Raw genomic sequence first — 12623 nt, forward strand, 5'->3', positions numbered from 1 at the left:
TCTGGCTGTCCTGGTGAGAGGCCAAACCTGCTCCATCTTGGGACAGGCTTCTACCTTAAGAGAAATATCACCTGCGCTGAACCCAGGCTGTCCCCAAGTATCAGGAAGGACCCCACGCTTGTCCTTGGCCCACACGCCAGAGTTACTCCCTAGCTCCTTTCTAGCAACTGTCAATCAAATGGTCTGCTTGTTTCAAATGTACTTTCAGACTGCTTGTGGTTGTTCAGGGCTTTGCTTCAGAACACCCACCTGTCGGTTTACAGTAGTCATACAACTAGATGCTTGCCAGGCCGAAACCTTCTCGCTTGCTTGCCGTTTCCTATAAAGCCTTGTCCTGAAAGCTCAACGCTGCATCCTCCTGTTCTACTGCATTAGAGACAGTGGTATGACCCAAGGTCCAGCTTGTAAATGAAGATCCTGGTGCAGTGGCATCAGAGTCGGCTCCTGGGTGATCTTTTGGGGTTCATGAGCACTTTCTGGCACAACACTGGAACTCACTCTGTAAATCAGGCTGGACTTGAACTTGGAGATCTGTCTGCTTCTGCCTCCTAAATATTGAGACTAAGGGCATGCTCCACGACCAGACTACCAATAGCAATTTTTTTTAAATCACTTACTGATTTCTTTATTTTGGTTTTGGTTTTGGTTTTGGTTTTTTTTTTTTTTTTTTTTTTTTTTTTTTTTTTTTTTTTTTTGTGTATCCCTGGAGTGACCTAGAACTTGCTCTGTAGACCAGGCTGGCCTCCTGAGTGCTGGGATTAAAGGTGTACACTACCACTGCCCAATTTTTTTTTTAATTTACTTAAAACTTAAAATAAACAAGCTATGTAACAGTAGAGAACTTTGGACTAGGACTCTAGGGCTAAAAAAAACCCTAAATAATAAGATCTTATTGTACTTATCGTACACTTTATTTCATGTATTATGCCCTGTATATATGCAAAGTGGGAAAAGGGGTACAAGTTGCCTATCATATAATACATAGTGGTTTTTTAATGAATGTTAGCTGGTATTTAATTTTGTGTTTGTTGTTTTATTATATAGGGTTTTTTTATGCAGTTCATTGGTCCTGAACTCCATATTCTTATGTCTCATCCAGAGCCCTGGGATTTCAGACTTCTAGATCTTAAAAGGAATAGAAGTTAAAGATAAATTCCAAGATACCAGATAACTTATGGCTCTTTTAATTCCTATCCAATCCAAGGTATACATATATCAGAGATAGGAACTGGGTTTTTTGTTTCTTTTCTAGATCATTAGTCTTGGGAAATATTGATTTCTTACTGCTTGGCAGGATTGTACTTATTGTGAGGGCTATACCTAGTGCTCCAGAGCTGTTGATGGCACCTTCTTGATTGGACTGTTCATGGCCTTTTTAGAAGAGAGAAAGATAGTAAGAATAGCCACTATTATACCTAGCCAATAACCTCATCTTTTTCTCTTTGTAATCTTCATTTTTGTAGATTAAAAAAAATGAAACTAAGAAGAATAAGGAGACATACTGTTAAGATCATAAAACTAATGAGTGTCAAAAGCTGCAGTTAAATCTTGGTCCATCTGACTCCAAAAGCTATCTATGCCACTTAGTCATTCAACTTTATTGCCTCCTATGAAACTACGGCAGAAAGAAAGGTTTCTAGTGGTCTGCTTTCAAGATTGGCCCTCCTGAAGACTAGATTTACTTGGATATTTTTTAGAGTCCTTTAGAAGAAAAGTATCGTGATGCTGCTCATAGTAGGCATACTGAGTAATTTCACAAGGAGATATGTGACACCATAGAGGAGCAGCCAGAATTCCAACCCTGGAAAACCGCAACCTTAAGGCACAAACAGTCCAGTAAACAAAGAATGTGGATTAGGTGTAGGGTTCTCTGAAGGTGACTGGTGCATGTTCTTGAATTGGAGAAACAGTTTTAAGGAGGGAAATCCAAGCCCTGCTGGTGAAAGAAGTTGTGGGGTTCTCTTAAAATCAACTACAGTTTCAATTTCTGACTAGTCAAGGCCACTAATTGTAGAGTCTCAAAGGTCAGATTAACCTAGGGCAGAAGGCAAACTTCTTGAGGTGACTTATTATATTGTTCTTATAACTTGCTCAGCACAGTGAACAGGAAGCTTGACTACCTGTATTAGGACATTAAAACAGAGAAGTCACACTTTGCCCCTAGTATAAATCTGAGAATCACCCGTGTCCACCAACTCTGTCTTCTCAAATAATTGGTGACCTGACCAAAGGGGAGATGAATCTGACACTGTTTTCTCAGGTCAGAGCATGTGGCTTCAAGCATTGCCCTCCGACAAAAGAGGACACTCCTAGCCTGCTCTTCTGGTGCACACTGCCCTCCCAGGAAGGGTGTTCTCAGCTGCAGTAGCTTTTTCTCATTTGGCCAGCATCAGGCTGACACATTCCTGAACCAAAATGCACACATAAGCTGCTTTCCCTGGTCGTGAAGCTCTTCACTCCTGAGTGACTCTTATCAGGGGCAGTTAGGCATTCTCAATTGGATTACGCTGACAAGGAAAAGGCCTGGGGTATGTTATTTCAACACCATTTAGCTTCAGAAATGCCTGTCTCGACCCTTTTGCCCTCAGAGTCTACTTCTCTCTTCTTGCTTTCTATAGGGTCATCTGCCTGCCTTCATCATAGCTCTTCATCCTACAAATATTGACCTAGGTTTCTAGAGGCAGGATCATTCACAAATGAATCACACTGACGAAACCTGTACCATTCCACGATAGAAACAGAAGTTGCTCATTTAACCCTCTCGACATGTCTATATCTGGAGGCATATGGCAGAATTATTTGAGCACAACTCCTGTTTAGTTTTTCTGTCTCTCCTGGCACTTTCAAACTTAGCAGGGATTGTTAGGTCACCATATTCTACTTTTCTCACTGTGATATTTTTTTTTTTCAAGATTATATTTCTTCTGAAAGTCAGAGCTTGAGAATAGCCTACAAATGAAATTTCTGGGGTGCTGGAAGTTTAGTAGTTAGGAGCTATGAGGTTTTTGGTCACCAGGGGACATAAAGAGTAGTGGTCCAAGCCTAGTAGACTATCTTAAAAAAAGAGGTGTGGGGGTTGGGGATTTAGCTCAGTGGTAGAGCGCTTGCTAGGCCCTGGGTTCGGTCCCCACCTCCGAAAAAAAGAAAAGGAAAAAAAAAAAAAAAAAAAGAGGTGGTGGGGACAGGCACCAGGCAGTGGTGACATATTCCTTTAATCTCAGCCCTGGGAGGCAGAGGAGGTGGATCTCTGTGAGCTTGACCTATAGAGTGAGTTCCAGGATAGCCAGGGCTACACAGAGAACCTGTTTCAAAACAGAGTTGTGTTCCAACTTGGGCATGATGACATGTGCCTGTGATGCAGGAGGCTGAAATAGCAGGTTGCCATGAGATCAAGGCCAGCAAGTATACCAACCTGGATGACATAACATTCAAAAAAGAAAAATTCTGGTCCACTTTAACATTCAGGGCGCTAAGACAGGAGACATAAGGACCCTACCTTGTGGTGGTACATAACAAGTGTAAGGCCAGCCTGAGCTGTACAGGACAACCCTGTCTTCAGGATCTGTGCCGCTGAAGCAAGCACAAGAGCAGCTCTATCTTTCAAAAGAAACAAAACAAAACCAAAAAAAAGAAAAGAAAAAACCAATGCATAATTGTAAAGGAGGAGCTATCATATGCTGTCTTTACCTCTGGTCATTAACTTTACGATTATCCAGACCTGTGAATGGTCAAGTGAATGGCGTATAGACTGGGTTTTAGAAACAGTTGATTCCAGAAAAAAAAATGCCAAAGTCATCTTCCACTAACCCGTAATTCCTAATCCTAAACTGATGGAGCAAACCTAGGCAGGCCTTGCAACCTTGCCGTATTCTATCAGAGACATGAAATAAAGAAATGCACTAGGCCAAGTCTAGGTTCCAGTACTAACCCTGTGACCTTGTGCAAATGTTTCACTTTTCTGATCCATAGTGTCTTCATCTACAGGGATTTTTCTAATGAAGGCAGGAGGAGTTTTTTTAATGGCTCCTTAAAGAGCTAAAACTTAAGATTATAAATGCCAAGTGAAGTATAATTTTTGAGTAAATGCACACAACTCTAACAAAGTCAGCTGCAGGAGACAGTAGGCCCCATTTAGGTTCTGACAGTGGCCTGTTGCTTTGTTTTTTCTCCCAGCTCTTACCTACTAGTTTGCCTAGCATATGTCCACTTTTCAGTCCGTTGCTTGTGGTGCTGTGGACTTGGGAGGAGGGCACAGGAGAGCTGGTGATGATCTTTGGTATTCTGATTTAGGAGTGAAGCCATGGGGCTGGAGAGATAACTTAGTGGTTAAGGACACTTGCTCTTTCAGAGGACCCAAGCTTGGCTCTCACCAGTCACATCAGGCAGCTCACAACTGTCTGTAATTCCAGTTCCACTTGCTCCCAATACTTTTGGCCTAGAAGACACCTGTACTCACTTATACATACTCACACGTAGCCAAACATACCTACACATAATTAATAATAATGATAGGCATCTGTCTTTAATCCCAGCATTTGGGAGTCAGAGGCAGGTGATCTCTGTGCATTTGAGGCTAGCCTGGTCTACAGAATGAGTTCCAGGAAAGCCAGGACTACAGAAACCCTGTCTTGAAAAAGAAAAAACAATATTTTTTTTAAAGAGTGAACATAAGCCAGGTAGTAGTGGTGGTACATGCTGGTTCTCTATGAATTCGAAGCCAGTCAATCTATAGAGTAAATTCCAGGACAGCCAGAGCTACATAGAGAAATCTTGTCTCAAAAAGCCAAAAAAAAAGAAAAAAAAAAAAAAGAAAAAAAAAAGCAAAGCCATGTGTGATGTGTGATGGAGTACGTCTGTATCTCAGCACCCTGGAGGCAGAGGCACGCAGTTCTCTATGAGTCTGAGAGCTGGCCTGCTCCATATAGGGTCCAGAACTACATAGGGCTACATAAAGAAACTCTTTCTCAAAAAAATATGTAATGATTAATTTTTTATTAAATTAAAATTTAAAAAATATTTCAGGGCTGGAGATATGGCTCAGCAGTTAAGAGAGCATGAGCATCAGGCACACATATGGTATACAGACATACATGCAGACAAATACTCACAAATATAAAATAGAAACAAATAAATTTTTCAACAAAAAAAATAAAAGAAAGGCAAGTTAGGGGTTTGCCCTCAGACCTACACACATACACACACAGAATAAGTGAATAAATTAATTTTTCAAATAAAAATTTTAAAGATTTATGCGTATGTATTTGCTTGGGTGTAAATGCCACCTGCCACCTGTGTGCAGGTGCCCATAGAGGCCAGAAGATGATATCAGAACCCCAGGAATTGGAGTTACATCTCTCAAGCCTCCAAGACAAACTTTTTCATAAAGTAAAATTAAAAATGTTTTGGAAGATATTCACATTTTAATCTGTCAACTGACCCAACTTGGGTTTTGTTTTTAAACATTTTTGTTACTTTAGGAATTCTACTTTTTAATTAATATAATTGATTGATTGATTGGTACTGGGAATCGAAGCCAGGACCTTGCAGGTATTAGGCAAGGACTCTTCCACTGAGCTGCATCACCAGCCTTAGCTCACTCATTGTTGGGACAGAGTCTCACTAAATTCCCCTGGCTAGTCTTGAACTCCATTTGTAGCTCAACCAGGCTTTGCTAATATAAACCTCTTATCTCTGTCTCTTAAGTGACATCGATTATAGGCGTGAGCCATCACAACCATCTCCAATTTGGTTGAGTGGATAGACTCTGATTAAACACAAGTGATTCCTCAACTTGCACATTGAAGGGTTAATGTCCAAAGGTATGGGGATTAGAAATCATAAATATATATTTCCTCTGTCGTTGATAATTTACAGGCCATGCTCACGAGTCCCCAGAAATGATAGAGTCAGAAATGACATAGAAACTCATCCTTCACAGATATCTGCCACAAAAAGTCTCAAGATAACCAGTGAAGAAAAGGGCTCTTGTGTGCACTCTGTGGCTGGACCACCTTGTCAGACAAAGCTTCAACCATCATTCTGTCCTTGCAGCATAACTTTCCCTATGGTGAGATTAGAGGATGTGAAACAAAGTCCAATCATACATGGGCCAACAACAGACTGCTTTTGGTAAACCTCTGTGCCTGAAGTACTTGTATGATTTTCTGCACTTAAGTAGGGTTACCCAGTCCTGCTTGAGATCACATTTAACTTCCCCTTTAAAGAGGTAGAACATGCTGGAGAGATGGCTCCGTGGTTGGAGTACTTGTTTCTCTTGCAGAAGACCCAGGTTCAGTTTCCATAACCCACATAGTGGATCAAAGCCATCTGTAATTCCCTCTGCAGACCTCTGAGGGCACTAGGCTCACACATGGCACACAGTCATACATGTAGGCAAAACACTCATACATAAAAATGAGATTAACCTTAAAAAATTAAAAAGATAAGACAAGAGCTTAAGGGCAGGAAAGGAAACAAGGAAAACTCTTTCTGTCTGTCGGTGCAGTGCATAAATCCTGATTGGGACAGCAGTAGGGGTTGGCTCACTGAGGGCACCTCTGCTAGATGACAAGGGCAGCTGGCTACTAGAGGTACTACCTGTCACTTCATGCAAGTCCTGTTCCATTGTCTGGGAAAAGGACTTCAATGCCTTTGACACCAACAGTAAACTACATGGGTCATTAAATATTTTTCAAGATAATTTTGGTGTTGTATATCCTATAATCTGAGCTTCAGGAGGTTGAAAAAGAAGGATCCACTGAGCCCAGGAGTTTGAGACCAGCCTAGGCAACATTAGTGAGACAGGTCATACTTACACCACTTTCTTCTCTCAGTAACTAAGACACAATACCACCACTTCCATGTTTCTCTAAGAAGTAAGGGAAGACTTCCATAGAGTGTGATACCCAAGGTCATACAATACAGGAAAACAGAATTTGAATGTAGGTCTTGCTAACTCCAAAGCCAGAGTGCATAAACACTGTATTACATTCTTTAAAAGTATACCAAAGTATTTCTTTCTCTTTAAGGAACAATTTTTAAGGGATTTGTTTGTTTTTATTTAATGTACATTGATGTTTTGCCTCCATGTCTGACTGTGTTTGGGTGCCAGGGAACTGGAGTTGCAGTTGTGACCTGCTTTGTGAATGATGGGAATTGAACCCAGATCCCCTAAAAGAACAGACAGTGCTCCTAACTGCTGAGCCATCTCTCCAACCCCAGTACCAAATTCTTTCTATAGGGTGACTAAGTATGACTAAAATAACAAATAAAATTTTATAGCTCAACTATCCTAGGATTTAGTTTCTTCTGTTCCTCTTCTACCAGTGGCTATACACTGTTATTGATTGGAGTACTGCCCTCTAAATTAAGCCTTAGGTTTGTCCAGGTTCGCTCCTAATCCAGGAGGGAGAGCAAGGCCCCTTTAACAAGGCCAGCAGTCTAAATGAGGCCCATAGGGACTGTCCTCAAATATCAGCTTGAGGACAGACTGAGCCATCTTCCTCCCTAGAGCACAAGTTTGATGTGTGAGCTTTAAACACTAGGTTTTTTTTTTTCTTCTAGAGGGAACAAGTGAGCAATTGGTGTGTAACATGCAGGCAGGCTAAAGCTGTAGTCCTTACTCTGCATGCACTATTACCACCAAGCGTAGACTCAGGCAGGCAGCTTCAAAGCCCAGGAGAAATTAACAACGTGTGTTGTCCTACTTTATAGCTGGTGTGTCCCAGCTTTATGCAGCTGTTATACTTGGAGCAGCTTTTCGGTCAAAATTCCTCTTATCTAGTAAAAAGTTTCACTCGTCAATAGGAGCAAGAAGAGAAGATACTTTATAAGTTTATTATTAATTACTACCCTGTTTGGTATCTACAGAGGACTTAAATAGGAGATACAAAAAGAAAACTCCAAACTGATATTAGCAAAATCTCTAGCTAATGAACGAGCCTGAGAGGTCAGCAGCCAAAGCCAAGAAGAACTAGAATATCAGGAGCAACCTCTCCTCATCCATTAAGCTTGGAAAATCCCGCTTACTCCCTTCTCTTCAACAACCAGAAATGTTACTACAGCAGAGCATCAGGAGTTCTTAGACCAATATGGAGGAGTTTTGAGTGCTTCTGCTCCCCTCATGCAAGAACTTGTGATAAAGGGACATTTCCACTTTACCTATGGGGAAACAAAAGCACCCAAACTGTAATCCTGAGCTTACACGTGTCTGTGAGGAAATGGTAAACACAGATACAATCCATGAAATAAATATTGATAATTGGGTTCCAGAGGATGGTGGCAGTACGCACCTTTAACTCCAGCATGGGGCTCTGAGTGAGTTTGAGGCTAGTCTACAGAGCGAATTCTAGAATAGTCAGGGTTATACAGAGAAACCCTGCTTAAAATAAATAAATATGAAGAAAATATGTCTGCTGTATAGATATGTAAAGAATGGAAATAATTGTATCATCAGTAAAGACTGGAATTCAAATGAGATAAAGTTTCTAGCGCAGCGGTGCTCAGTCTTCCCAGCACCTCCACCCTTTAAAAATACAGTTCAGTTCTGCGTGCTATGCTGACCGCTAGCCACAGAACTATTTCTGTGTTACTTTATAACTGTGCTGCTGTTATGAATCGTAATATGAATATCTGTGTTTTCTAATGTTCCTAGGCAACCCCTGTGAAAGGGTTGTTCTACCTGTCAAGGGGTCATGACCTCGAACCGTTGCTCTAAATGGACAGTGGGAGAACTGGAGAACCTGATGCCCTCAGCCAGTGGAGGAGTAAAGACTATAGAACATGCATGGAGAATAGAATAATGTTTAGCAGTAAATAGAGACAAACCACGTATGCAACAGCTGGGATAAATATCTCATGGATACCAAACATGGTTGTGTTTTAGATGACTTGGTCTTTCGACCAAGTAAACATGGTACCTTTGTGTTTCTAGAGTAGCAAGAGAAGATGATTTTAATTTTCAATTTTACCCAGGTCTTGTGCTTGTGTAGCTATTTCCCCATCTAATTGTACATTTTCTTAAATATATTAAATGCTATATATTTCACCCTTTCTAAATATATCCTCTCTACCTTAATGTCTATTAACGTACGTGTGCCTGGTCACACACACATTTCTCTTTAATTTATCTGTAAGTCATCAATCTCTAGATGGACCCAGTAGGGAATGAGAAGCAGATTTTGTACAGCTGATGTGATCACTCTACAGACAGCCTTGGAAAATACTACCCAATCTGCCAGTTAATTAAAGTGTTAATCTGAGAAGCAGCCGGCCCAGAAAATGTTTACTCAGAGGAAAGGTAGGGACTAAGTAAGGAGTGCCCTATATTTGCATGAAAATGAAGGTTCATAAGGATGAGCACACACACACACACACACACACACACACACACACACACACACACACACACACACACACACACTACCTTCATTCCCCTCAGTCTCTAAGGTGGGATAGCCTTGATCATATCCCTAAAAGATTCTGGCCTGTTTAGGAATACTAAAAGGAAACTAGCTCTGAAAGCTCAAACCACAGTAGAGTATAAGGAAGCGAATTTAACCCTCAGCAAAGTCAAGTAGGCAGGAAGTCCAGAGTAGTGCTTGACCTAGAATGAAATCTGCTGCAGTAGATGTATGTGCTGGCAGTGAGGTAGGGTAGATATGTGCTTTGGGAACTATAGAACCATGTAGATCCTAACTTTGAGTATTGTGTGATTTAAGGCCAATCACTGTCTTATCTAAACCGTACTTTTCTCAGTCTGTGATGCCCCTTCATGTCAGGACAGTTAGCAGACTGTGTGCTCTGGGGAGGAAGGGAGGAAGGGAGGAAGGGAGGGAGGGAGAGATAGAGGGAGGGAGGGAGGGAAGAAGGAAGGAAGAGGAGAGAGAGAGTGGTTAGGACTTTTCCAAGATTACAAACTGTCACTGTAACTGGAGGCTGTTTCGCCTTTTGCTTATTTCAGGCTTCCTTTTCATTGGGGGACTAAAACCAGGTTTTCCTCACTCCCGGGAATTTCTTTAGTTATATTATCTGTAACAAGGTAAAACTCACCTGTGTGTCACTGAAGAAATGATGAAATGGATATAGAAAATTAACTCATGCTATTTGGTTATATTAAGTAAGTATTATTAGTTTCTTTCCTTTTTTTATTTTGTTGTGTTTTTGAAACAGTGGACTGCTGTGTAGTCCTGGCTGGCCTGAAACTTGCTTTGTAACTGAGGCTTCCTTCAAACATGTAATGATTTTCCTACTTCTGCCTCCTGAAAACTGGGATTAGAATATGAATCATCCAAGCTTAAGAGATGCCACCGAAGGGGAAAAGTGGTTCTGGAAAAGGAGGGAAAGGAAGTACAGCCTCTGGGGGTGACAATGCTGACAAGTCTCAGGGTCCTAAAGGTGGTGGCAATTCAGTAAAGGTCAGACACATTCTGTGTGGAAAAACATGGGAAAATCATGGAAGCCATGGAAAAGTTTAAGTCTGGGATGAGATCCAGTGAAGTGTCCACACAATACAGCGAGGATACAGCCAGACAAGGGGGTGACTTGGGTTGGATGACCGGAGGATCCATGGTGGGGCCATTTCAAGAAGCAGCCTTTGCCTTGCCTGTAAGTGGGATGGATAAGCCTGTGTTTACAGACCCACAGGTAAGACAACATTTGGATATCATATTATTATGGTTGAAGGAAGAAAATAAATCACATGAAAGACTGAAAAAAAAAAAGAATGTGAGTTGTCACACCTGATGCCCGACTCTTGTTAATGTTTTTGATTATGCTCAAGTGCTGAGAATGTAGCTCACTGGAAGATAGTTGCATAGCATATGCAGTGTCCTGGACTCAATCTCATGCATACACACAACAGTAATGACGCAGTATTCCTTATGACAGAAAACTCACCATTCTAATAATCCTTTATTTTAGGGGGAAGAAGTTTGACCCAAACAAAAAGACCTCTAACTTCATTCAACAGACAAAAATGAACTCTCGCCAGGATTTTTTTGTTAGTGTCTTTTCATTTTTGATTTGTGTGTGTTTGTTTTTCTTGCAGAACTCTCAGAGATTGAGCCAAATGTATTCCTTCGTCCATTTCTGGAAGTCATTCGCTCTGAAGACACCACTGGTCCTATCACCGGCCTGGCACTCACCTCTGTCAACAAGTTCCTGTCCTGTGCACTCATAGGTGAGCGCTTATGCTTTGTGACACCTGCAGCATTCCATGTCCTGCTGCACAGGCCTTAAACCATCAGTCCCTTTCCTAGGAGAGACATAGGCTGACTTATTCCTCATCATGCTAATTGACTGGGTTGTCCATGAAGGGAGAGAAGAGAGGAGATTGCCTGGACTCTAGTTTCCACCACACTTTGGAGAGTTAAGAATGTGGTACCCTTGATGGTTTAGTTTGCCCTTTTTGAAAATTACTTTTTTTTATTTATTTGTATGCAAAGGAGCAGACGTTTCTAAAATTACAACAGGGAAGCTGGGAGAGGGGACATGCACACAGAAGGGTATCCACATGGAGGTCAGAGGACAATTTGTGGCTAGGTTTTCTTCTCCCATCATTAATTAGGCTTGACAGCAAGTTCCTTTACGCACTGAGCCATCCATCCCCACCTCCTGTGGTTTGCCTTATTTTCCAATTTGTGCTTATTGTAAGAAAACTACATTAGAAATGTCTGAAATAAAGGTCTCTCCTCTCTCTTAGCGCCAGAGTCTCTAAGTAAATGGTGTTGAGGACATGCCTTGATTGCACTTATCCTTTTCTTAATGCACATAAATATGAACTCCCCCCCCCATGCACATACTCATCTTAAGACGGGTCTTTCTTTGTTGCCTGGAACTTCTTTAAGTTCTCCTGCCTCAGCCTCCCAAGTACTGGATATAGACAGTTATCTTTTTTTTAAAGATTTATTTATTCATTTTATGTGTATGTGCATGTACTTGAGTGTGTGTAGGGGTACCATGTGTATGCAGGTGCCCACAGAGGTCAGAAGAGGGTGTCAGATTCTCCTGACACTAGTTATGGTCATTTACGAGAAGCCCCATCTTGGTGCTGGGAACTGAACCTGAGTTGTCTGGAAGAGCTATCTCTCCAGCCTGATTATCCCCCCACACACACTTTTTTTTAAGTGGGAGGGAGGGTATTGTACTACATATTTTCTGTATTTCACTTAATAGTGCTTATTTGATTACACATATAATTATATAGCTGATTTATTCTTTTCATTGTAGGAAAACATTCTCTCTCTCTCTCTCTCTCTCTCTCTCTCTCTCTCTCTCTCTCTCTCTCCCTCACACACACACACACACACACACACACACATTTTACCTTTTAATTTTTTTTTTTTTTAAGACAGAGTCTCATGCAGCACAAGGTGGCCTCAGACGCAGTCACTATGTAGAATGGCCTCTTGTGTAGAATGGACTCTGTGGATTTTAGTTCTCCCTGCCTTTACCTTCCCATTCTGGGATAAGAACCCTTTTTCTACCACATCCAGTTTTGTGAAGTGTTAGGATCAAAACAGTGGCTTCATGAATTCTAGGCAAGCAGTCTACATGCACAGCTCCTTTAATCCCATTGAAGTAAAGAATTCAATTGTTTTAGTTATGTCCACCCCATTGTACAA

At 41.3% G+C, this 12623-nt stretch overlaps 1 protein-coding gene and 1 pseudogene across 15 annotated transcripts in view; both read left to right on the forward strand.

The window, feature by feature from the left end:
* Gbf1 (golgi brefeldin A resistant guanine nucleotide exchange factor 1) overlaps positions 1-12623 on the forward strand; it is a 128257-nt gene that overhangs the window by 76787 nt on the left and 38847 nt on the right. For all 15 annotated transcript variants that reach the window (XM_087564323.1, XM_087564325.1, XM_087564324.1 and 12 more), the window contains one exon: positions 11048-11179. In XM_087564323.1, the coding sequence (XP_087420449.1) occupies positions 11048-11179 (132 nt within the window). The remainder of the gene's footprint in view (positions 1-11047; positions 11180-12623) is intronic.
* On the forward strand, positions 10291-10772 carry LOC147997141 (peptidyl-prolyl cis-trans isomerase NIMA-interacting 4 pseudogene; annotated as a pseudogene).

This window comes from Rattus norvegicus, chromosome 1, assembly GCF_021556685.1.
Source record: "Rattus norvegicus strain SHRSP/BbbUtx chromosome 1, alternate assembly SHRSP_T2T, whole genome shotgun sequence".
Classification (NCBI taxonomy): Eukaryota; Metazoa; Chordata; class Mammalia; order Rodentia; family Muridae; genus Rattus; species Rattus norvegicus.